The following is a 24,005-nucleotide window of genomic DNA, read 5'->3' as shown; positions in this document are numbered from 1 at the left end:
TTTGCATATGTAGCTGAACGAAATGATGCAAGGAATGATATTGCACAAAAATCCTATCGTTTTCAACATGAAACATCCTTCTTTCTAAACACACAGAATTCTCTAGAACAAATCAAGATGCCGACTGGTTTGATCAAAACCATCCTCTCTCTCAAACAGGCTTGAAGACACAGACACTGAGCAGAGGGCGGGCTCCGCGTAAGACAGACCCCAGTCCTGACCCCATTTGAAAGAACCCCTTCCCATGTCATGAGGCGCTTTGGAGAAATTAGATTTGGGGACTCATCTGACATTCTTTTTTTTTTTTTCTTCACGTGACATTCTTAAACTTGTGTTCCCATGGACAAATCTCGGCCCAGAATCAAGGTGTCTTATGCTAAACAAAATGGCATTCGCATCCAAAAATGTATTTATGAGAGTAATTTTTTTCCCCCCCGAAAACCCAGATTTTTCTAGAAGAGAAGGAAGAGCTACTGATGTTGAGAATATTCACAGTTTTCTCCTCTGGCACAGGAGCCGAACTTCCTCACCCTGTTTAAGACACAACTGACTCATTCAAACCCTGGATCCTATTAGGGAGTTAGCGACAGAACGGTCACATACAGTCTTCATTCAAAAGGGAGGGAAATAGAGCTGGGCTGGTGTGGCTCAGGGGTTGAGTGTCGACCTAGGAACCAGGAGGTCAGGGTTCGATTCCCGGTCAGGGCACAGGTCCGGGTTGCGGGCTCCATCCCCAGTGTGGGGCGTGCAGGAAGCAGCCGATCCGTGATTCTCTCTCATCATTGATGTTTCTATCTCTCTCTCTCTCTCTCTCTCTCTCTCCCTTTCTCTCTCCATCCCCCTTCCTCTCTAAAATCAATAAAAATATATTTTAAAAAATAAAAATAAAAGTAGGTACCTCGGGTAGCAGCATTATTCTAGATTCTTCATATAATTACAGAGAAAGGTCATGAGCTTGGACATGGCACTGTGGTTCTGACTTAGAGCAAGAATCAGATGAAGCAGCTTGAAGAGGCTTTTTTGGTAGTAGAATCTTGGGTTAATAACATCTAAGCAGAATATTATTATTATTATTATTATTATTATTATTATTACCATCATCATCATCACTATTATTGATATTTGCAATCCCTTTTAACGGGTCCCTTCGCAGTAGGGACAATGTCCACCGTTTTCTTTCCCTCCGTCCGCAGATACGGCTCCTTGCATATGTCCGGGACGAAGAGTCCGTGACTGCTTTCTAAATGAGAGGGCTGTTCGTTTTTAATAGAACAACGATCATGCTATCATCGGGTGCTTTTCTAAAACATGCGAAAGGCGGTCACCATCCTGCTACCAACACTCCTAATGCTACTTCCTAACACTCTCCCTCAACAGAGCAAGAGCCCTGGAGTTCACACGCTGCTCTTCCTCCCCCTGCAATGCCACGGGGACCCCCGATAAGGGCAAAGGATGCGGGCTGTGGGGGGGAGGAGGAGGGGGGATTTCGGAGAGAACCCGGGCTCTGTGGAGAGCCCGTCTCCCTCATCTACACAAGTCTCTTCGTCGGACAAACAGGTGTTAGGTCTTCAAACACGTAAAATCCCAGCAGCAGGGGAATCGGCAAATAGCTGGCTTCGTGGGAACAGATGAGAGGAGCCGAGTAGAAAAGGACACTCCTGTCCACGGCAGACCTCACGTGAATTTCACTTCATTCCCCCCACGTCCACCGGGGCGCTGGGGAGTCCAGCTGAAGAGCAGACGTTGAATACCCAACGGTTCCATGGGCCGAAACAGGGGTCCTCGCTGCTAGTCTTTCGGATGGTTTCCCGGCATAGCAGGGGGAGTGTTTGGCTTGGCTTTTGTTCCTAACGTGGACGCGAACGCTGACTCCGCGTGGTCAGTAAGGCACGGATCCAGCTGAAAAGACCTCGAGGGAAATGGTACCCGTGAGGGGCCGGGCAGCTCTCCCAGCCAAGGGGGGACCTAAGGAGACATGACAGCCACATGGGCCTAGGACCGAGACAGGACAGCAGGGAAGACTCAGGGCGTCTGAAAGGGGCGTGGACCATCAATACTGACTCACGAAGCCCGGCCGGTGTGGCTCAGTGGTTGAGCATCGACCTATGAACCAGGAGGCCACGGTTCGATTCCCGGTCAGGGCACAGGCCCGGGTTGCAGGCTCGATCCCCAGTGCGGGGCGTGCAGGAAGCAGCCGATCCATGATCATCTCTCCTCATCGATGTGGGTCTCTCTCTCTCCCTCTCCCTTCCTCTGTGAAATCAATAAAAAATATATTTAAAAATAAATACTGATTCATTGATTGTGATGAATGGACCATCCATACTGACCTGGGCTATTAGAACAGGGGAATTGTGGGTAGGGATGGACGGGAGCTCAGGACCTCCTGGACAATTTTCCTGGAAGTTTAAAACGTCTAACATGTAAAGTCAGTTACTTTAAAACCCAACTTGAAGATATAAGCAAGTTAGAGAAGTATTAGTTAAGGAAAGAAAAAGATCAGAACTTAAAAAGTCAGGACAGTGTGGGTGGCCTTTGGCTCTCTGAGGGGAGGGAGGAGGGGGAGGGGGAGGGAGGAGTGGGGAGGGCCTCCCCGAGAGGCTGGGGGAGGCGTGGAAAGTGTCTCGCGTGTAAAAAGGAGGCATCCCCTTCACGCTGTCGTGCAAGAAGCTCCCTGTGTGAAAGGCATGGGCCCGGAGACTTGTTTTTCGGAAGACGTGGCTGCAGCGTCCACAAGAGCTTTTCATTAAAAACAAAACAAAACAAAAACACAAAAAAGAGAGATTTTTGTCCTGGACTCAATGACTAGAAAGGCGTTATTGCTCCGCAGGCCACGTCTAACGTCTCTGGGAGGGTTGACAGGCGATTCCATGAGTGGCTACGTTTGCTGACGAGTGGCGGAAGATTAAGGCAATCGTGGGTCAAGAGTTTCAGCAGTTGGAGGGGAGTTCGGATACGTTTAGCTAACTGGATCGTTTCCTGGAGTAGCGCCGGTCACGTGCAAGGCTTCCGTACGCATCCTCCGTTTAAATAAAATGCAGGGCGGTAAGCACCAATCCTGGGAAGTCACGTGTCCAATGATAATCTCCACACACACACACACACACACACACACACACACACACACACACTAGTACCTGACTGAAGAGCACAGCAGAAGAAGTAGCTTTCACCCCGAAAGATCAATGGGTCGCACGGGCCCACCAGATCCGCGGGTGATGTCTCCCATGAAAACGAAAATGTCTAGACAACAGCGAGCGTTGCCATGCCTACAAGTAACTGTTTACTGCACAGTCCTGTGGGACCCTCCAGTGTCTCCCGAGACGCGTGGACGCCCGAGGCTGGCCCTCAGTTCTTGACGGAGGCCTGGTTTCCACTCATGCTTCCCCCCGGAACGTTCCCGTCGGGCTGGAAGGCGGGCGCCGCGGGGCACAGCGACGCGGCTTCGTGGAGCGGCCCAGGGTCTCCCGGAGCCCCCTGGACGCCGTTGCCTTCCTTCTCCCACGGGACCGAGGAGGACGGCCGGCGCCCGAGGCTGGGGATCAGCAGATCGTCTGGGGCCTGGCTTAGTGTTTCCTCCTTCTCTGCTTTTCCTTCCTCAGTCCGGGCAGCGTCCGGAGGAGCCCGCGGGGCACCCAGCTCAGAGGGGGAGGCCGGCTGGTCCGCCCCATGAGGGCCGCTCCCGGGGGCCCCGTCGAGGGGCCTGGCACTGTTCTCCTCCTTCAGGCTGAAGAGTGAGCCCGTGGCGCAGCTGGAGCTGGCCCGCTTCCTGGGGGACGGGGGCAGGTGTCGGCCGTGGAGGGCGCTGTCGTCCTGGCCCCGGTTCCAGTCGCCTTGGTCCCCGGACCCGCCACAGAGGGCCGCCAGGTTGTCCTCGCTCGGGGCGTTGGATTTATTCTGGAAGAGGAAACAGCCCATTCAGGAATGTCTTTGATACCATGAGAGCACTGCTTGAGCGACTGTCCATGATTTTATTTAGTTCTTTTTTAATCCTCATCCAAGGATATTTTTTAAAAATACATATATTTCCATTGATTTCAGAGAGGAAGGGAGAGAAAGAGAGGAGAGAAACATCAGTGAGGAGAGAGAATCATGGATCGATGCCTCCTGCACGCCCCCACACTGGGGATGGAGCCTGCAACCCGGGCCTGTGCCCTGACCGGGAATCAAACCGTGACCTCCTGGTTCCTAGGTCGATGCTCAACCACTGAGCCACGAAAGCTGGGCTAGCTCTAGTGTTTTTAGAGCATTCAGGTCAATTTGTTTAAAACTACAGCTCCGTTTTGAGGCAAGACGACAAAAATTTAGTCTATTTTAAGATCAAGGAACTTTAGAAAATATAGTGGGGACATTTCATGTTTTATAAAAGTCCCCCCGAAAAAGACAACTATAGAATTAGGTTGTCAGGAAATGCTACTACTTGGCCAAAGAATTTCAATTCCTGACAACCAGAGCTGGCTGAATAAAAGGGAAAACACTGAATATTTGTTTTTACTAGAATTAATTCTTCACGATTCAACATTACCATATTTTTGAAGTTAAGGAATGTGCCCATTAGAGGTCCGACACTTGTATGAGCTAAGAGGACAGCCTGGGGCCGTCGCAGCCACGGGAGGGACGGGGCTTTGAACTCCGTGGCCGGAGCACCACTCACCGCGGGCTGGTAGTCGATGTTGTCCATGGAGCGGAAGAAGTCCAGGCTCTTGGCGGCCGCCAGCTTGCCCGGGTCGGAGCTGTGGGTGCTCAGCGTGTCCAGGATCTCGCCCAGCAGGTCCATCTCCCCCGAGTACAGCGTCTTCCCTCGCGTCTCCACCGAGTCATCGCTTTCGTAGGAATAAGCCGCGGCCTCCTCTCCGTCCTCCGAGGACAGCCTGCGAGGAAACGGGACGCGCTCTGGGGGCCGGGCGACCACACGGGCTGCTGTGCCCCGCCTTTCGCCACCTCCCTTCCAGGGCCCGCTCGGAGGAACAGCGAGAAGACGGAGGCTGGTCCGTGGCCAAGTTCACCCTGGGGAGGACGTCTAGCCCAGTCACATACAGGGAGTTCCGAGCAGCTGCATTAAGAACATGCAGCCGGGCCCGGCCCGTGTGGCTCAGTGGTTGAGCGTCCACTCAAGAACCAAGAGGTCAGAGCACACGCCCGGGTTGTGCACTCGATCCCCAGTAGGGGGCGTGCAGGAGGCAGCCGATGGATGATGTTTCTCATCGACGTTTCTGTCTCTCCATCCCTCTCCCATCCTCTCTCTCTAAAAATCAACAAAAACATATTTTTTTTTTAAAAAAGAACATACAGCCGGCAAGTCTACGGCGCCTTCACCAGGAAGCAGAAAAGCCGGGATGTCACCCAGTCTGATTCTGTGGGACTTGGGACTTTGGCCTTCGAAATGGTAGACCGAGCGCTTGCGCCACGTGCTGGGGTCAAGTTCACGTTCGGTATTTTTATATGGTTTATCCTTGTACTTATTTAATCACCCGTCTTAGGGAAGAAGGCATATTCCCTTGTACAGACCAAGACTGAACAGCGAAAAGGAATGTTCATTGGCCACGCCCTTGTAGGTTGACATTGAGAAGTCAAACTGACACTATTATGATTATTATTTCCCTTATTTTATGGTAAAATTCCTCTTCACCACTGTGGGTTGCACGGTAGATGTAAGTCTCTCGGATCCCCCGGCTCAGTCTGTTTCCAGGGACTTTCCCTGTTTCTGATGCTGAACCTGCCCCCTCCCGGGGGGTGGGGGGGCAGGGTATAACATGGGTAGCTTCCTACTCCCCCCCGCCCCCCCACGTCCCGACATCTCCGTAGGCATCCTTGCTTCCCAAGAACCAGCCAGCCCAGGCCCACCCTGCTCTCCCGTCTCAAGATTCACCCCCCACTAGACGGGCGAAGAGCATTACAAAGGGGTAACATCCGATGCCTGGGGGTGCGCACTCTCCAGTACCCTGTGTGACCTACGACCTCTGCCCAAGCCCCGCGGCTGGGAGGTCATCCAACCCCATTACTGACTTGCTGGCCCGGTCCATGTCCTCGTCCTCGTCCTCACACGGCGCGCCGTCGTCGAGGCTCTTGAGGGGCCTATGTAAGCGTGCCTGCGGGAGGGACGGACAGACGGCGTTAGGAGGACAGCACGCCTCCTTCTCAGTCACGTGTCAAGGAACGACTTGATTTGCAAAGGAACGTTTTTTTAAAAGATCGATTTCAGAGAGGAAGGGAGAGCAAGAGAGAGAGACAGAAACATCCATGATGAGAGAGAATTATAGATCAACTGCCTCCTGCACGCCCCCCACTGGGGATCGAGCCCGCAACCTGGGCAGGTGGCCTGATTGGGAATCGATCCGTGACCTCCTGGTTCATAGGTCGACGCTCAACCACTGAGCCACGCCGGCCGGGCGGTCAGAAACACTTTCAAAAGCAATACGCACTCAGGGCTTTCAACGTTACCCAATAACTTGGTGAGCTGGGCAGGAAGAGAGGAGAGAGTAAGGGGCCATTTATCTCAACACGTACTCCACCTCACACTCCAAACCAAGAACGAACGAGAGGACTGAACAGGTGTATACGTAGCCCACCCACCCGGTCGGTCGGTCGGTCGGTCGGCCGGTCCCTGTTTGTTCTGGGAATACTTGGCTTACAATTGATTCAGTCAACACTCAAGAGAGAGAAAAATGGCCGCTTATTCAACACAAGCATCCCAGGTGGTGTCTGCGTTACCGGTTCCGTTGGCCCGGGACTCGGGTGCAACGGTTTCTGGGAGGCAGCAGGCCCAAGTCACAGAACCACCCAACTTCCTGTCCTGACCACCCCCTGCTCCTCCTGCAGTTACCATTTCTGCCGCTAGATGGCAGGCGGAGCCCAATCAGGCAAAGGGCTGGGTCCATTGCAATTCATAAGGGGGTTAGGGTGTGTGTGGGGGGGAGGGGGGAGGGGGCGGAGGGGGGGGGAGGGATATAGGCAGAGGAATGGGCAAATACAGTTTTTTGGACTTTATTAAATTAAGATGCTGTGACATGTGATGTGTTTGAAGGCAGCTCCTCTGTGCTACTGTCTGCATTTTAGAGTTGGGAGTGACTGAGGCTCTGACGTGTCACCTTGCCTACCCAGACTCCACAGCAAACCCCTGAGCTTATGCATTCTGGATGCTCGGACTTGCATGAAATAACGTGAGAATAAGCTTTAGAACTCTACAGAATTATAATGGCAACAACCTTAAAAAAACGCATGCGGTTCGAATTGGAAAAGAGCTTTAAAAGCACGCGTGTCATCATTTTTGTAGGTGGGACTATAGCAAGGTGCAGGAGACATCAATCCAGTTCAGATGATGATAAGATTCTATTAGCCCAGCTGGCGTGGCGTGAGCGTCGACCTAGGAACCATGAGGTCACGGTTCGATTCCCGGTCAGGGCACAGGCCTGGGTTGTGGGCTCGATCCCCAGTGTGGGGCGTGCCGGAGGCGGCTGATGAACGATTCTCTCTCATCGCTATATTTCTCTCCCTCTCCCTTCCTTTCTGACATCAATATTTAGAAAAATAAATAATAAATTAAAGATGTTTTAAAAAGACTACCCTGGAAGGTAAATTTTATCATGATGAATTTTGTCTTGCACAACCATCATCTTTCAAGGAAAGGAAGTATTATCTCATGCCCACTAGAGGGCAGGCTTGTAACCCATAACTGGATGTTGGGGAGGGAGCTATGGAGCGCAAGTTGGACTACAAGTACGTGACATGCTGGAAATTAATATTATTTCAACAATTAAAAAAAAAACAGGAGAAAATAGCTTTCTTTAAAATTAACAATGTGGCACCAATACTGTTCAATATTGGCCTTAAAAGATCAAATTTAAAAATTAGTGACATTAGCATAAATTAGACTAAACACATGCTACGGAAAGAGTGATTTTGGGACAGAGATGCTAAAAGGTGTTTAGAAAATTCAGACAATTTTTCTTGGGCGTCTTTAAACGGGATCATACTCACATAAAACATTTCAAAATTTTTTTTATCATTTAGAACTTGCGAATAGATTTCCTGATCACCTTCACTCAACATTTCAGCTTGATCATAATAACAGGACGCTCACTACCGAGTCCAATTAAACAAAGTGCTAAAAATTTAAATTAAAAAAACAACAACAACAGGTTGGTTTGTTTTTACTTATCACGATTCGGTTAGACATTTTTTTCTTTTAACTTTGCAAAATGTATGTGAAGTATTCGTTCCAATGACCTGCGCCTCCTCCTTCCTACACACAGGCCCTACCCCCAGGCCATGGCGATCTTTCTCCTGTTGACTGACAATCGCTTTTCCTTGGTCGGATGAGCGACTGGCCACTTCCAAACCAATGGCCGAGCCATTTCTTTCTCGACCAATAAAGCAACGCTATGCAATGGGCCGTGCTTGCCATGTTCTGGAACCTACTAAGTCACCTGAGCAGGAAACACAACCTATAATCACATTCACTTTATTCCCGCCATTCGCTGAATTCCAATGAAGGAACGTGTGTCCTAAATACGAGACTGTCATCCACAGCCTATGAGGCGCGAGTGGGCCGCCATGTGGGAGCTCGATAATTGAGAGCATGCGTCTGTGTTTTCCTAGAAATTTCACAGGAAGTTACTGTCCTCCGTGTCGCGCATTAACATACGAGATTCATTATCTGTGCGACGTCAGCCACCTGCTTGCTTCTATTTTTAAAGACAGGCTTCCGTCCTGGGATTCTTTCTGGTCCCCCTTCAACCAAGAAGGGGGCTTTGAAATGCCTGACTCGCAAGTGTTTCCTTGCCAAACAGGCACATGGGACCTCCACGCACCTTCCTTACAGGTGAAATGACGGCTCTTCCGCTATCAAATGAGCGTGTGCCATTTCCCGCCAATCGAGGAGCAGGATGCATCCACCAATCAAGTCATAAGGACCCCAAAAAGTAGCCAAGTTTCCTCTGAGGTGTGCATAACACCTCGCACGATGGGTAGAACAGGGAACATCCCCAAATGGTATCTGCTAGTGCACACACCTCCCTCTGTATACACTGGAGAGAAAACTACTCGTATCTCAAACTAGGAGCCTCTACGTAAAGACCCTTAAAAATAGAACAAATGCCCCGGCCGGCTTGGCTCAGTGGATAGAGGGTCACCCTGCGGACTGAAGGGTCCCAGGTTCGATTCCAGCCAAGGGCACATGCCTGGGTTATGGGCTCGATCCCCAGTGGGGGGTGTGCAGGAGGCAGCCGATCAATGATTCTCTCTCATCATTGATTTTCTATCTCTCTCTCTCTCCCTCTCCCTTCCTCTCTGAAATCAATAAAGAAGTATATTTTAAAAAAAATAGAACGACCACACGTGGAACAGTACGTGGCGTAATTCGTAGAAACTACGGCTATTAAACACACGTCCACTTGTACACACTGCGTGTGGGTGAGAGTCTTGACTGCATTCCAAGGGGGGGGCGCTGTTCACCCACACGGACACCCCCCTTTCTGTCATGGTTCCGGCGGAGAAACAGCCTTCCTCTACATGGTCTGTGCAGCTCCGGCACCATTAGCTGGACGGGTTGGAAAGAAACCGGGCGGACAGCTCTGGGGCCCAGCCGTGAAGGAGTTAAGAGCGACGCCTGCCAGGGTTCCCAAAGGCCTCACAACAAAGGGCCCAGGCCTGCCCTCACAGGGGATGGGGGGCGGTGTTTGGTTTGCTTGGGGCCATCCATCTGCTAATGTTGACGTGCAGCACAGCTAAGCTCCCGCCTACGGTGCACCCATCCTGCTGCTGCTGTGTGTGTGTGTGTGTGTGTGTGTGTGAGAGAGAGAGAGAGAGAGAGAGAGAGAGAGAGAGAGAGATGCAGACACACACACACACACACACACACACACACACACACTATTACTGGGCTAAGACAGGCTGCTATGATTACAAATGCAGCCGTCTCTTAGATGCACACACAGTCGATGTATCCTTTCAAGGGACTTCTCATCCTTGGAAAATGCCCCTGGGTTTCTGCGGGGCAGCATATAAGGCAGCATCCTAGAGGACAGACGTCGTCCAAACATCGCCCGCGAAGCCGACAGGGTCTTGTTCTGCCATCACATGGACGAGAGAAGGCCCGTGTGTGGCCAAGATCAAAACCAACGTGCAGCTCGAATCCTCACCGGACCCAGCCGCCGGTGGCTGCCATGACACGGGGGACCCCCTCCCCGGGGCCTCGTTAGCCTGGGGCCGCGGCCAACCCCGCACCGAAGGGGCCAGGCCTGGGCTGTACAGATGCAGCACCTAATTGGGAGATGTCCCCCGGACAGGCCGCACAGCCTCATCAACGGAACGGGAACCAGCCAGGCTCATCGGCTCCTCCCCACGCAGTTCCCGCGGGCCGGGGGTAGATGCGAAATCGGTTCGGGCCACGAGCGGGTCACGCACGTGGGCTCGGAGCACACCCAGTCCGGGGGTCGGTCCGTTCTCGTCCACGGGACCCAGGTGGGGAAATGTGCCTTTTTCGCCTCTAAGCACACTCTCGGAATGCCAACCATCACCACCATCTCGTTCACATCCTTTGCAGAACAGATGAAAATGAAGTGTTTCCAAGACACGAGTCCGGCTGCAAACTAGGGGTGGAAGGCTCTTCCCGGAGCTGAGGCCCGGGGCGCACGGGGACAGGCCAACGGGCGAGTCCAGATCCTTTATTTCGATAATTTCACTGACAGCAAAACACATCCTCAAGGTCTGCTAGGCCAAGATATTTCTTGGTACAAGAGCTGTATATAGATATGTATTTTTTTGGTCTCAATGTGTTTGTATTGATTTCAGAGAGGGAGAAGGAGAGAGAGAGAGAGAGAGAGAGAGAGAGAGAGAGAGAGAGAGAGAGAGAGAGAGAAATATCAGTGATGAGAGAGAGTCAGGGATCAGCTGCCTCCTGCACGCCCCACACTGGGGATCGAGCCCCAAACCCGGGCATGTGCCCTGACCAGGAATTGAACCCTGACCTCCTGGTTCATAGGCTGATGCTCAACCACGGAGCCATGCCGGCCGGGCACGAGCTGTATATGTCTTTTCAAATCATAACCTGGGGTCTTCGAGTCATTCCTACTTAAATGGAAACAGACGTCGTTAGGGCCCCGTGACGTTAGTGACTGGAGGGTTATTGTGTGACCCCGGGAAGCGGCTACGGGGAGGGAAGACAGCAGCAGATGCGTGGCTACGCGTGGCCAGAAGCTAAGGACGCGCGTGTCTGTGTACACAGACGGCTGTCGAGTCCTGGGCGCCTGTGGCCGCCACCTCGCGCGCACACTCTCTCTAATGCCTGCGGCACCCTGGGGAATGACAGGGGTTGTCATCCCCGTCTCCCAGGCGCCCGAAGCGAGGCTCGGGGACGCTGTGTTCTGCTCATTGCCAAAGGCTGGGACCTTCTTCAAAGCCAGGGGTGTCTGGCTCGGAACCCCACCCCCTGGTCCCTCAGGGCCCCGCCTGACTCCTCCCAACGCGAAGGCCAGGCAGCGGCTTCGGAACCGGGTCCCAGAGTCAGTCTGTCCCCCGTTCCACCCCTGCTGCTCTGTGTACCACCTGCAGACCCCTCCTTCACTGGGAATTTGCTGATTCTAGATTCCGCCTTTGGCCACCTGCAACTGTCCCGAGAAATGCTCCCCTCCCTCCCTGAAGATCCCAACGTGCCCAGGCCCTGATGTTATTCCACTCGGGGAGACGGGGGTAAGAGAACCCCTCCTCTTCACATAGAAACCCGCTCCCCGCGGCAAAGACAACCCACAGGCCCCCAGGTCCAGGCAGCCCATCTTCTGCGAACGTTAACTTTATAAGAGGCGAGAGCCTGAGGCGGATAGGAATTGAACGTCCTGGGAGCAAGACTGAGACGCCAATTACAAACCCATCAGTCATTTACAAACGAGTACAGTGGGGCCTTGACTTACGAGGGTCGCGACTAACGAGTTTTTTGAGATACCAGCTGTCTCTCTGCCGATTTTTTGCATTGAGTTGACAGAGTAATTTGAGTTGACGAGCTCCTTAACGAGCTCGGTCTCGGAACGAATTAAACTCGTAAGTCAAGGCCCCACTGTAAATGTTTCCCAGCTGATGGCAGTGGGTAGAACAGGTTGCCTCACTGGCGGAATCATCATCATCATCATTTAACATTGTTAACTAGTTATTTAAATATAGTTTATAATTTTTCCTTTTTTTTTTTTTGTTTTTTAGAGAGAGAGGAAGGAAGAAGCAAAGAGAGGAAACATGGATTGCTGCCTCCCGCACGCCCCCTCCCGGAGGCCCGCGGGCGGGCAGCCGTACCTGGGTGAGCCTGCGCTTCTCCCGGCTTGGCCCCTTGTCGTTGTGTACGGTGTAGACCGGGGTGTACTGCACAAAACCGGAGTAGGCCCCACACTCGTCCTCAGTCTCCTGCACGTGGAGAGAGACGAGGAGTGGTGTCAGAACGCTGCCTGGATGACTGACGGACGCTCTTGGGTTCCTCGACCAAGCATCCGTCCGACACAGACGTAAATAACAAAAGAACACCCAGGCTGCACGCGTAAAGGCTCTATTTAGAAAAATAGGCCCCCTGCATTGTTCTGTGTCGAGAATGAACAATTTCCAGAATAATCTCTATTTTGAGTAATTTGAGTCAAACGCATACGAGGATCATTCACCCTCCGTCGCGACCATGGAAGTTTTGAGTGGGATTACTGGTCTCCGAAGGCACAATTTCAAAACAGAATAACTGATAAAAAAAAAAAAACTGCCGAGATGTAATATGTAATCAAATCAAACAGACGTACACACAGACGCATAAATATGCACATACATGCGATGCTCGCAGAGTCCAGTACACACCCTCACACACGAACCTTTGTCAATGAAGGACAAGCGTAGCGTAAAGCAGCTACTGCTGGAAAGAGCTCATAGACCAGCGGTTCTCAACCTTCCTGATGCCGCGACCCTTTAATACATACGGTTCCTCATGTCGTGGTGACCCAACCATAAAATTATTTTCGTGGCGACTTCATCACTGTAATGTTGCTACTGTTACAAATCGTCATGCAAATATCTGATATGCAGGATGTATTTTCATTGTTACAAATTGAACGTAATTAAAGCATAGCGATGAATCACAAAAACAATATGTCATGATATATTCAATATGTGTTTTCTGAATGGTCTTAGGCGACCCCTGTGAAAGGGTCGTTCGACCCCCAAAGGGGTCGCGACCCACAGGTTGAGAACCGCTGTCATAGACCAAAGGAGGGCATTCATGGCTTAATCCTGCACCCCAAATCATCTTCTTTTAAAAAATCATTAGCTTCACCCGGCCGGCTGGCGTGGCTCAGTGGCTGAGCGTCGACCTAGGAACCAGGAGGTCAGGGTTCGATTCCCGGTCAGGGCACATGCCTGGGTTGCGGGCTCGATCCCCAGTAGGGGGTGGGACAGGAGGCAGCGGACCGATGACTCCCTCTCATCATTCATGTTTCTCTCCCTCTCTGCCTGTCCCTTCCTCTCTGAAATCAATAAAAATATCTACCTAAAACAAATTTTTTTTCTTAAATACATAAAAAAATGATCGGCTTGCAGCCAAGCATTTTGGGAGGGGTAGCTATATCAAGGCCATGCACTTTACGGGAACAACACCTCCTGTTCGAGCATCTTTGAAGATCTCGGGAGCCCAGCGATAAAATATGCAAGCGATCAAGAGATGGCTCCGTGGGCGCACGCAGCCCGGCAGGCGGTTTCCAGGGGGCTTGTTAGGAAAAATCCATTCCCGGACACAGGGCTAAGCACACTTCAAAAGTCATTAAACGCACACATCCCGCGTGGTCTGCGAGGTCTGAGCGCCAACCTTTCGCGAGCGGGAGCAGGAGGCCCACCTTGTGTTTCAGCTTGCTCTTCACTTCCTTGATGCCCTGCTTGGCGTGGCTTTTTGCCTGGAAAGCAAGAATCCGATTGTCGGGCTCAGAACGCTCCTTTTACCACGTGAACAACGAGTCCCCAAGCCCTGGCCGGTTTGGCTCAGTGGGTAGAGCGTCGGCCTGCAGACTGGGTTCGATTCCCCGTCAGGGCATGTGCCTGGGTGGGTTGTGGGCTCGATCCCCAGTGTGGGGTGCGCAGGAGGCAGCCGATTCATGATTCTCTGTCACCACTGATGTTTCTCTCTCCCTCTCCCTCTCCCCGCCTCTCTGAAATCAATAGAAATATGCTTAAAAATAAAACAATGAGGAGCCATTGTTAGCCTTTATAAATAAAACTAGAGGTCCGATGCAGGAAAATTCACGCAAGAGTAGGGCTTCTTCCCCCGGCTGCTGGCACCAGCTTCCCTCCAGCACCCAGGATCCAGGCTGGCTTCCCCCGGGCTATCCGTAGGCACCTGGGACCCGGCTGGCTTCCCTCCAGCCCCAGCTTCGTCAGGAAGGACATCCGGAATGACGTCCGGAATTACGTCCAGTCTAATTAGCATATTACCCTTTTATTATTACAGATATCCTCTCTATATAATGACACCATTCGAGCACTTGGATTTCTTTTGGTCAGTGTTATTTCTCATTTTTGACCATCGTATTTAAAAGGAAAGGAGGGAACATTCGAGACTGACAGGTCTCTCGGCTAAAACCATGCCGTAAAATTTTACCGGTGGGGTTGTTAAGTATCCAATGAAGACTCACGTATTTATACGCTGTCCGCACCGCGGGGGTCGCTCTGGTCATTGCGGAGTTGAACAGGGCGCCTCCTTTCTGCAAAGGAAACACAGACACTCATTTCCAAATACAGTCAACCAGATGCCCTGGAAACAAGCACGGGTGATAGGGTAGAAAAAAAGCTTTAGTCACAGGTCAAACGAAGGCCTACAAAACAGCAACAATGAGAGAGACTCATGGACCGGCTGCCTCTTGCACACCCTGCACGGAGGATGGAGCCCGAAACCCAGGCCTGTGCCCTTGGCCGGGAATCGAACTGTGACCTCCTGGTTCATAGGTCGATGCTCAACCACTGAGCCACGCCAGCTGGGCTCACCCTGGAAGGTGAAGCCTCCTGCAGCGACACGGCCATTAACAGGTGTATACGTAAAGCGTCATAAAAAAGAAATACGACTATTTTCACGTTGGGTAATAAAGTCTCGATTAGTGGAAGAGGGGCTTTATATATTTGAAAAAACTGTATTAACAAAAAAACTGTACGGGAAAGGGAAAAAGTCCCCCCCCAAAACTCACTATTCCACCCAATTCCCTGTTTTGGAATAGAATTCGAGGTGGCAGTGAAACCTTGCTTTTTCAAAAGAAGCCATCTCTCTCCGGACAAAAGCTTTCCACTGGAAATCGTATTCATAAGTACAAGCAAGCTATCAGCGTGAAACAAAGATGTTGAAATGTGAGAACAAACACATTGAAAAGACCGCCAAGACACTGCATACTTTGGCTGAACCTAGCCCACAGATAGAGAGTGGAAGGAGAAGAAGTTCTGGAAGCTATCATTACCTTGACCGTGTGTACCCACTGCTGATACGACCTCGGGCTCCCTGGGAGAGGCAAAAGTAAGATGTCAGGAATATTTGACCAGAAATAAATCCACAGACCAAAATTTATCAAGAGCAAGTACTGCCAGGAATTTAGCAAGCAACTTTTACTTTTCTGCAACGCGGTGGAAGCAGCAAGGAAATGCCATGAGAAAGAATAAACTGTTCTAATTCTTCGAGCAATAATCACCATTTTTAAGCACAGACACTTTTTCTTCGCTCACAGATAAAGCCAAGACGTTAAAATATGCTGCCATCTTTCATTTTTTAATAGCGTCTTCAGAGGGGGGAGAAATACAATCTCTCTTTCGAAAGCCAAGATGTCCGCATCTTTTAAAAACCGACTATTCAATGTTTTGTGTCTCTTTCACCTTTTTTTTTGCCTCTTTAACACAATCAGATTCGTTTTAAGATAATATTTTAAGTGGATAAGATAAAAAAACAACAGCAACTATAAGCAAATTGAGAAATGCAGAGGACCTTGAGAACAAAAAAGATTCTCTATGGATGTTCGATATTAATTTTCATGGACAACAAATTTGATTTCAATGCAATTCCACTGCGGCTCCCGTTGGAAAAGTCTCTGGTTGAGAACCCAAGTGTGAGAGATTCGTGCCAGGAAAAGTGTAGCGGAGGCGGCTTCTAGGCCGCTGGTCGTCACAGAAAGCTCAGAGGCAGACAAATCCAGTGCTAATAACACCAGTGATCGCATATCCGGCTCCAAAGATGGCCATTCAGTCGGTAAAAGGATATCAGAAGCCCCACAGCTCCCCGGAAGGCATGCCCCATAGCCACTGACTGAGTCAGATTTCATCGGCCTTCCTGGTTGTTTAATTTTTTCAAATATATTTTTTATTGATTTCAGAGAGGAACAGAGAGGAAGAGGGAGAGTGAGAAACATCCATGATGAGAGAGAATCATGGACCGGCTGCCTCCTGCACGCTCCCACACTGGGGATGGAGCCCACAACCCGGGCCTGTGCCCTGACCGGGAATCGAACCGTGACCTCCTGGTTCATAGGTCGACGCTCAATCCACTGAGCCACACTGGCCAGGCTGCCTTCCTGGCTGTTTAAATGCTGAAGAAAGCAACGTCCCAACGGCTACCCAGGGAGTATCTGGTACACAGAATCCCTAAAACAGCTCATCGTTTTAAAATTGAGACATAATGGACACAAATAACATTATATCTATAGCTCACATTCAGCCCTTTCCAATTTTGTTCTCAAATTTTGTTTTTTTACCTCCATTGCATTATTGGAGTTGTACTTTTCAACTCTAAAATTAAGTCCAGCCGGTGTGGCTCAGTGGGTTGAGCGTCGACCTATGAACCAGGGGGTCACCATTCAATTCCCTGGTCGGGGCACAGGCCCGGGTTGCCGGCTCGGTCCCCAATGTGGGGTGTGCAGGAGGCAGCCGGTCCATGATTCTCTCTCATCACTGATGTTTCTATCTCTCTCTCTGCCTCTCCCTTCCTCTTTGAAATCAATAAAAATATATATATTTTTTAAAAAAAGAATCTGGAATTATGTGGTGCAGGGCAAACTAGAAGTCCCTAAGAAAACTGCCTAAGATGATAGGAAAACATGCTGTATAATTTAGGTAGAAACCTGTGGGGTTTTTGTTTTTTTTTAAATGTCCAAAGGATGTTTGTCTCTTTAAATTTCGTGCTTTTAAAATCCAAGGCTCCTATTAGCACAAAATTGAAGAGACAAGCACATTATTCTTTGAAAATGTTCTTTTTTAAAGGCGGTTTTTCTCCTTAAAAAATGCATCTGAATGCCAAAAATGAAAGAAAAAAGAAGGGGGGGAAAAAAAACCCAAGACCTTCTGTTCGAGTAACAGGATTATGGGAAGAATCAGCATTTTTTGAGAAAATTCTTCACATTGTTCTTGTTCATCAAAACAGCGATTTTTCTCACACTCAGGGACAGACTCTCTCTCTGGTCTGCGCCAAGCCCGTCTCTCCTAACGTATTTGTTTAAATTCCAGTCATTTGCAGCGTCTTATCCCCAAACATGTAAATTGGTCTAAATTGCTCGGTGCGGCCAAAAAAATGACACTAAAACTGATGATGAGTTACCGCCCCTTCAAATTCCTCTGCTCCCTTCGTCAGTAAGAAGGGAAACAGGACAGCCCGGCCGGCGTGGCTCAGTGGCTGAGTGTCGACCTAGGAACCGGGAGGTCACGGTTCGATTCCCGGTCAAGGGCACAGGCCCGGGTTGCGGGCCGATCCCCAGTGGGGGGCGTGCAGGAGGCAGCCGGTCCATGATTCTCTCTCATCACTGATGTTTCTCTCTCTCTCTCCCTTTCCCTTCCTCTCTGAAATCAATTAAAAAAAAATAGATCAAAAAAAGAAGAATCCAAAACCTTCTGCATTTTTCAAGAACAACAAAGTGGTTGGCACGGAGTCGTACTGAAAATGCAGTTCCCAAGTCAGGTGCCCGTTGGGGACCGCTATCCCCCATCCTTTTTTCAAACAATAAGACCGACAGTGACATCGGTAGGGACTGGCCCTCGAAAAAGCCACCAAAGCCACCTGGCCCCGCTCCATCGCCTGGAATGGGGACCGACTCACAATCCATCCACATGAAAGGCTCACGCCCTATTACTGTCACCCATGTCACCTTCCCTCCCAGGGGTGCCGCCGGCCCCACGGGTCACAGAGATAATGAGACAGCAGTTATGTAAATACCCAATCGATGCCTCCAGCAATTTGTCCAGGAGCTGACAATGCTTTGCTTGTCTGAGGTGAAAAGTATAAAAAAAAAAAAAAAGTCTTATTTTAACACAAAAGTCCCATTGAAGCTAAATTCCTCCCAGTGCGCTGAGGGGAGCCGGGAGGTGGGGGACTCTGGGTTCGGCACCTGCAGAGTCAAGTCCACTAAGTTTTTCCCCAAAAATAAGCGCTTCCAGGAAAATTCTGTGCTTCCTTCAGGCAGAGGCCCACCGCGCTGGGCTCCCTTGTTCGTCTTTAACAAACGGACAGATGACGGCGATGGCTTTTCTGTTTCCATGCTGCATAAACAGATCTCATTTAAGAATAAAATTCAACATGGGGGCATCTTTAGAAGAGTGCTATTTGTCTTTTCACGTCTTCTTTAAAAATATATTTGTATCGATTTCAGAGAGGAAGGGAGAGGGACAGAGAGCGAGAGACATCCATGGTGAGCCCTGGCCGGTGTGGCTCAGTGCATAGAGCGTCAGCCTGCGGACGGAAGGGTCCCGGGTTCAAGTCCGGTCAAGAGCACGTCCCTAGGTGGCAGGCTCCATCCCTGGCCCTGGTCAGGACGGATGTGCGCGGGAGGCAACCCATCGATGCTGACATCTCTCACATCGACGTTTCTCTCTCTGTGTCTCTCCCCTTCCCTTCCACTCTCTCTGAAAAAAAAAAAAAAAAATCCATGGGAAAAGATCCTCGGGTGAGGATGAACAACAACAAAAGAAGGTCAAAACCTCTGCAAAATCGACTCACTGAGCATCCAGAAGCCACAGGGCGTTCCACCCTCTCTTTTCAGAGGGCACGGCCACGTGCCCTGTCTGTGGCCTGCCCCCTGGGCAGCAGCATCCCTCGTACGCCCGAGCAGAGAGCGCTGGCCGGGAGGACGGGCGGGGAGAGGCCAGCGCCTGCCTCTCTGTGTGTTTATGTCCAGAAATAGCGGGCAGTGACCCAAACCATCACCCCTTGGGGATCCCCTCCACCCCAACGCCGCGAGTCACGGGAACAGGCGAAGGAGGTGGATGGCGCGGCCCCGCTGAGGCGAGAGGATGCCTCTGACACGTCACCCGTTTAGGGGGAAACAGCGGGGCATCAAGCCGCTGCTGCCAGGCACAGGGGAGAGGATCCCCTGGAAGATGGGTCCTCGCCCGGGACGTCGGCTTTACCTCCAGAAAAGCCCCCGGAGGTGATCTCCTCCTCGAAGGCGTCGGAGAAGCCCTTTCCTGCGTTCAGTTTCGCCAGCCGCCCGTCGATGAACTGAAACGGAAGAGAGTCGGATGGGTTCATCGTCATGGCTCTCCTCAGAGTAAAGGCTCACGTATATCAAAGACATGAGCAGCAGACACTCACAGAAACATAATTATGCACACGCACACACATCTACACCACTAAAAGAGAAATATGCAAATTGGTCGTCACTCTGCTACGCCCACCAGTCAATCAGGATGAGTATGCAAATTAACCCAACAAAGATGGCGGGTTAATGTGCAGACACAGGCGCGGAGCGAAGACTGAAGGCTCCGGCCAAGTGAATACTAAAGATGACTGAAGACTGAAGAGGCTTGGCTTCTCCGCTGCAGCCGGACCAAAGGCCTGGGTCCCAGGTACCGGAGGGAAACCGGTGCCAGCAGCCAGGGGAAGGAAGGCCTATTGTGCAAATCTTCGTGCAACAGCCTCTAGTATATATATATGCACACACACAGACACAGGGCAAGAAAATGCTCCCAGAATTGCAATAGCCAGGACTCAGGAACAGCAGCTCATTATTTAAACATAAATGCAAAGACGAACTTCACGAATGGGAATCAGAAACTGCAGGAGGGCCTGGCAGGCGTGGCTCAGTGGTTGAGCGTCGACCGATGGACCAGATCACAGTTCGATTCCCGGTCGGGGCACATGCTCAGGTTGCAGGCTCCATCCCCAGTAGGGGGAGTGCTGGAGGCAGCCGGTCCATGATTCTCTCTCATCATTGATGTTTTTATCTACCTCTCTCCCCCTCTCTGAAATCAATCAATCATTCAATGTATATACATATGGAAAGTGCAGGAAGAACGATCCAGGCTCTGGGCAGCTTGCTCGGTGCACGGGAGTCTGCATGGAGGCCTGCTGGCCCCTCCCGGCCTCCGTGGCCACAGTATCTGCTCAGGGCGTAGCTGAAAACCTTACATGAACTTAACCTGACAGATGCGCTTCATTGCACAGTCACTGACACGGGCAGCATCCAACGAGTGTCAGACCCCTGTCCCATGGAGATCAAGTTCTTCCAGCAAAATTCAGCACCCGCCTGTCTCGAAGTATAACACAGCAGAGGTGATTTGAACCGCTTACCAACAAGTAAGCACACCTCTCTTTTTTAAAAATATACTTGTATCGATTTCAGAGAGGAAGGGAGAGAGACATAGAAACATCCATGGTGAGAGAGACTCACCGATCGGCTGCCTCCCGCACGCCCTACACTGGGGATGGAGCCCGCAACCCGGGCCTGTGCCCTGACCGGGAATCGAACCATGACCTCCTGGTTCCTAGGTCTATGCTCACCATCATGGCCGGGCTGTCATGTGTAGAATTATTCATTCCATCCTCCCTTAGGTCAGAGGCAGTCACTTCTAACGCGGGCATCCCTGCTCCACAGAATAAACAGCTAATTCGTAAGAAAAGCGGTAGAAAATGCTTGCAAAATTCGGCCTGCACCCATTCCCTGCCCAGCATTATCCATCAAGCCAGAGGGATCAAATGTGATGGGCAAAGCATCCTTTTGAAAAAAAAAGCAAGGCGAGGCAGAGAGATAAATTTAAAGCGATCCGTCCCTGACGATCGGGCCCAGGGAAGGCATCCTTTTAAAGGCCTCCACTCGCCCGAAGAGATTAAGACCGCGGGACTTTCTAAAAGGTTTCCATTTCTGTGTTTACTGGAAATAATCCCCTCCTTTTACGTGGAGTGGGACGGCTCAGGTCCAGAGAGAGATAAATCCCCGACCATCCCCTGATGGTGCGTTTCTGGGGGTGAGTGAGTGAGTGCTGGGGGTGACGGCCCTGCCGTGCGACCCAACGGCCATCCATCACCTGCCTAAATGCCTCGTGTTATCGCCGACCGGGCCGCCAAGCCCGCCAAGCCCACCAGGGACAGCCGGACACGGCTCAGCCGCATGCTTCCTGAGGATGGGTCTGGGGGTCCGTGCACCCCCACGTAGTATGAGCGCCCACACAAATACAGGCACCACGGGGGGAGCTGGGCCGTGAGACTCACGGCGGGAATGCTGAAGGGCAAGAGTTCTCCCAACTCCCTTTTTCTATTTTTGCCTCAATAACAGCTTCTTTTCCCATCCAAGTGGAGTTGGTTCCCGGCCACACCTCCCCGCCTGATAACTCCCTCGCATTTCACAGTGAGGAAAAGAAAAAAGAGAGAAAAAGATAAGGACAGGTTTGGCTACCGTGGCACAGAAACAAATTGTGAACGAGAAAACAGCCTGTGTTGGAAAGCGATGGTTTTATAAGGGCCTTAACCTTGGGTAACGGTTAGGAAACACACATCCCTAGCTCCGTGGTCGGCAAACCGCGGCTCGCGAGCCACAGGCGGCTCTCTGGCCCCTTGAGTGTGGCTCTTCCTAAGCCTTAGGAGGACCCTAATTCAGTGAATTACAATGTACCTACCTATAGAGTTTCAGTTTTAAAAATGTGGCTCTCAGGAGAAATTTCAATCATTGTCCTGTGGATGTTTATCTCTGTTGACGAATGAGTTTGCCGACCACCGTCCTAGGTCATTGGAAGACGTGAGTTTTGAAAGAGTGACTTGGTACTGAGAGGAATGACAAGAAACACTGCGAATAACAACGAAAGTGCCCGAGACAGCACAGAAAACAAGACGGCAGCAGGTTTTGAAAGGAAGGCAGGAGTGCGCTAAGATGATGGCGTTTACTTCAATCTTCCTATTTGGCTTTTTGGTCCAGAGCATCAGCCCGAGCACTGAAGGGTCGCACGCTGGTTTGATCCCCGGTCAAGGGCACGTACCCGGGTTGCAGGCGCATGTGGGAGGCAACCAATCGATGTGTCTCTCTTACCTCAATGTCTCTCTCTCTCTCTCTCTCACTCCCTCCCCCCCTCTCTCTCTAAAAATCAACACGACAAAATATCTTCGAGTGAGAATTAAAACTAGTAATAATAAACGCTCAAAAAGATTGTTCAGGGCAGAGGGGGTCAGTGGAGCACCTCTTTGCCGGCTGGGGAACAGGAAGTCGGGGTGCTATTTTGTGTGCTAAGCTAAAGCACAGAAGCCAACTCCCAGAAGCGACACACTAGACATAACCGCACACCCAAACGCGTTTTCAGTCCGGAGGAAAAATGACCGTGTTGCAAAAAATGATCTATCGGCAGCCCTTCTTGGACACGGAGATAACTAAGCTAATAAAATCCAAGCCTCGCCCTGGCCAGTTTGGCTCAGTGGATAGAGCGTCGGCCTGCGGACTGAAGGGTCCCAGGTTCGATACCGGTCAAGGGCATGTAACTTGGTTGCGGGCACATCCCCAGTAGGGAGTGTGCAGGAGGCAGCTGATCAATGTTTCTCTCTCATCAATGTTTCTAACTATCCCTCTCCCTTCCTCACTGTAAAAAATCAATAAAATATATTTTTTTAAAAATCCAAGCCTCGAGGGCTAGAGAAAAATACATTTTAAGTGAACCAGAGATCATTCACAATTTTAAAAAAATCCTAAAAAAACTAAACTACTTTTAAAATATATTCATTTCTTAGGGGTCTCTACATTTCCCTTTCTTCAGGGCTAAAAAAGAACCAGGTAGTCTGATTTAAATATTTCACCTTATAAATGCTCCGTAAACCTTGACAGCTTAGTGAAAACTACGCTCAAGTGTTATAATAAATTAAGTCATCAGCTACTTATGGGCACCTGCTAATGGCGAGAGGCTCAGCCAGTCGCTGTATATATACACATGGCCTGTTGTAACAAGTTAGGAACATGCCGGGCCAGTCTCGAGCTTAAATCCAGAGAACGGAGTACGTGAAGGAGTAGAAATATATTGTTATTTTTATTTCCTCGCCCAGATTCAGTGGCCACGTGACAGTTAACCTATCACATGCTAAATTAGCCTGCCAGGGCATAATGACCCGAAAAGCATATGAAGAGTATAAGAAGCCCTTTCAGTGCTACTTATTATTAGGACCTAATAATTTAAAAGCAGCATCGACGGGACAATAGCGCCCCCCAGGAATATCAGCAGACAGACATGAAATAATTTTCTCCAGCACGAAGTCTGTTGAACTTCATGACCATCGGCCTGAAGGATCCACGAATTCAATCATTCAATAAACACGTAATGGCATGTCTGCTACACACCAGGCACTTTTCTAAGCGCCTGAAATACTGAAAATGAATAAAACAGACCCAAATCCAAGTCTTGGTGATGCTACAACAGCTGGTGGGGGCGGGGGGGGGGCGGCAGGGAGGGATGGAGGGGGAGAGAGAAGTAGCAAGAAATAATGCGATCCATTACTTAGTACGTGAGAAGGTGCTGAGTGTTGGGAAATAAACTCAGATTGTGTAAGGGAGGCTGGGACTGTGGGGCAGGCACTTTCCATTTCAAATAGTGAGGCTGGGCCCCGGCCGGTGTGGCTCAGTGGATAGAGCATCGGCCTGCGGACTGAAGGGTCCTGGGTTCGATTCAGATCAAGGGCACATGCCCCTGTTGCAGGCTCGATCCCCAGTGTGGGGCGTGCAGGAGGCAGCCGATCCATGATTCTCGCTCATCATGGATGCTTCTATCTCTCTCTCTCCCCTCTCCCTTCCTCT

General features: G+C 50.6%; 1 protein-coding gene across 6 annotated transcripts in view; it reads right to left on the bottom strand.

The window, feature by feature from the left end:
• Nucleotides 1-253: 253 nt before the first annotated feature.
• Nucleotides 254-24,005, bottom strand: part of DENND1B (DENN domain containing 1B) — an 87,226-nt gene continuing 63,474 nt past the window's right edge. For 4 of the 6 annotated variants that reach the window (XM_059677559.1, XM_059677555.1, XM_059677557.1 and 1 more), the window contains 8 exons: nucleotides 19,372-19,462; nucleotides 15,450-15,490; nucleotides 14,640-14,708; nucleotides 13,848-13,904; nucleotides 12,280-12,387; nucleotides 6,007-6,089; nucleotides 4,655-4,871; nucleotides 254-3,897 (listed from right to left, as the gene is read on the bottom strand). In XM_059677559.1, the coding sequence (XP_059533542.1) occupies nucleotides 3,349-3,897; nucleotides 4,655-4,871; nucleotides 6,007-6,089; nucleotides 12,280-12,387; nucleotides 13,848-13,904; nucleotides 14,640-14,708; nucleotides 15,450-15,490; nucleotides 19,372-19,462 (1,215 nt within the window). In that variant the 3' untranslated portion in view covers nucleotides 254-3,348. Of the gene's footprint in view, nucleotides 3,898-4,654; nucleotides 4,872-6,006; nucleotides 6,090-12,279; nucleotides 12,388-13,847; nucleotides 13,905-14,639; nucleotides 14,709-15,449; nucleotides 15,491-18,131; nucleotides 18,233-19,371; nucleotides 19,463-24,005 lie in introns of those variants that run through there. The other 2 variants (XM_059677558.1, XM_059677560.1) reach the window with 2 other exon arrangements.

Source organism: Myotis daubentonii, chromosome 20, assembly GCF_963259705.1.
Source record: "Myotis daubentonii chromosome 20, mMyoDau2.1, whole genome shotgun sequence".
NCBI classification, from domain to species: Eukaryota; Metazoa; Chordata; class Mammalia; order Chiroptera; family Vespertilionidae; genus Myotis; species Myotis daubentonii.
This window is presented reverse-complemented; position numbering and strand designations above follow the sequence as displayed.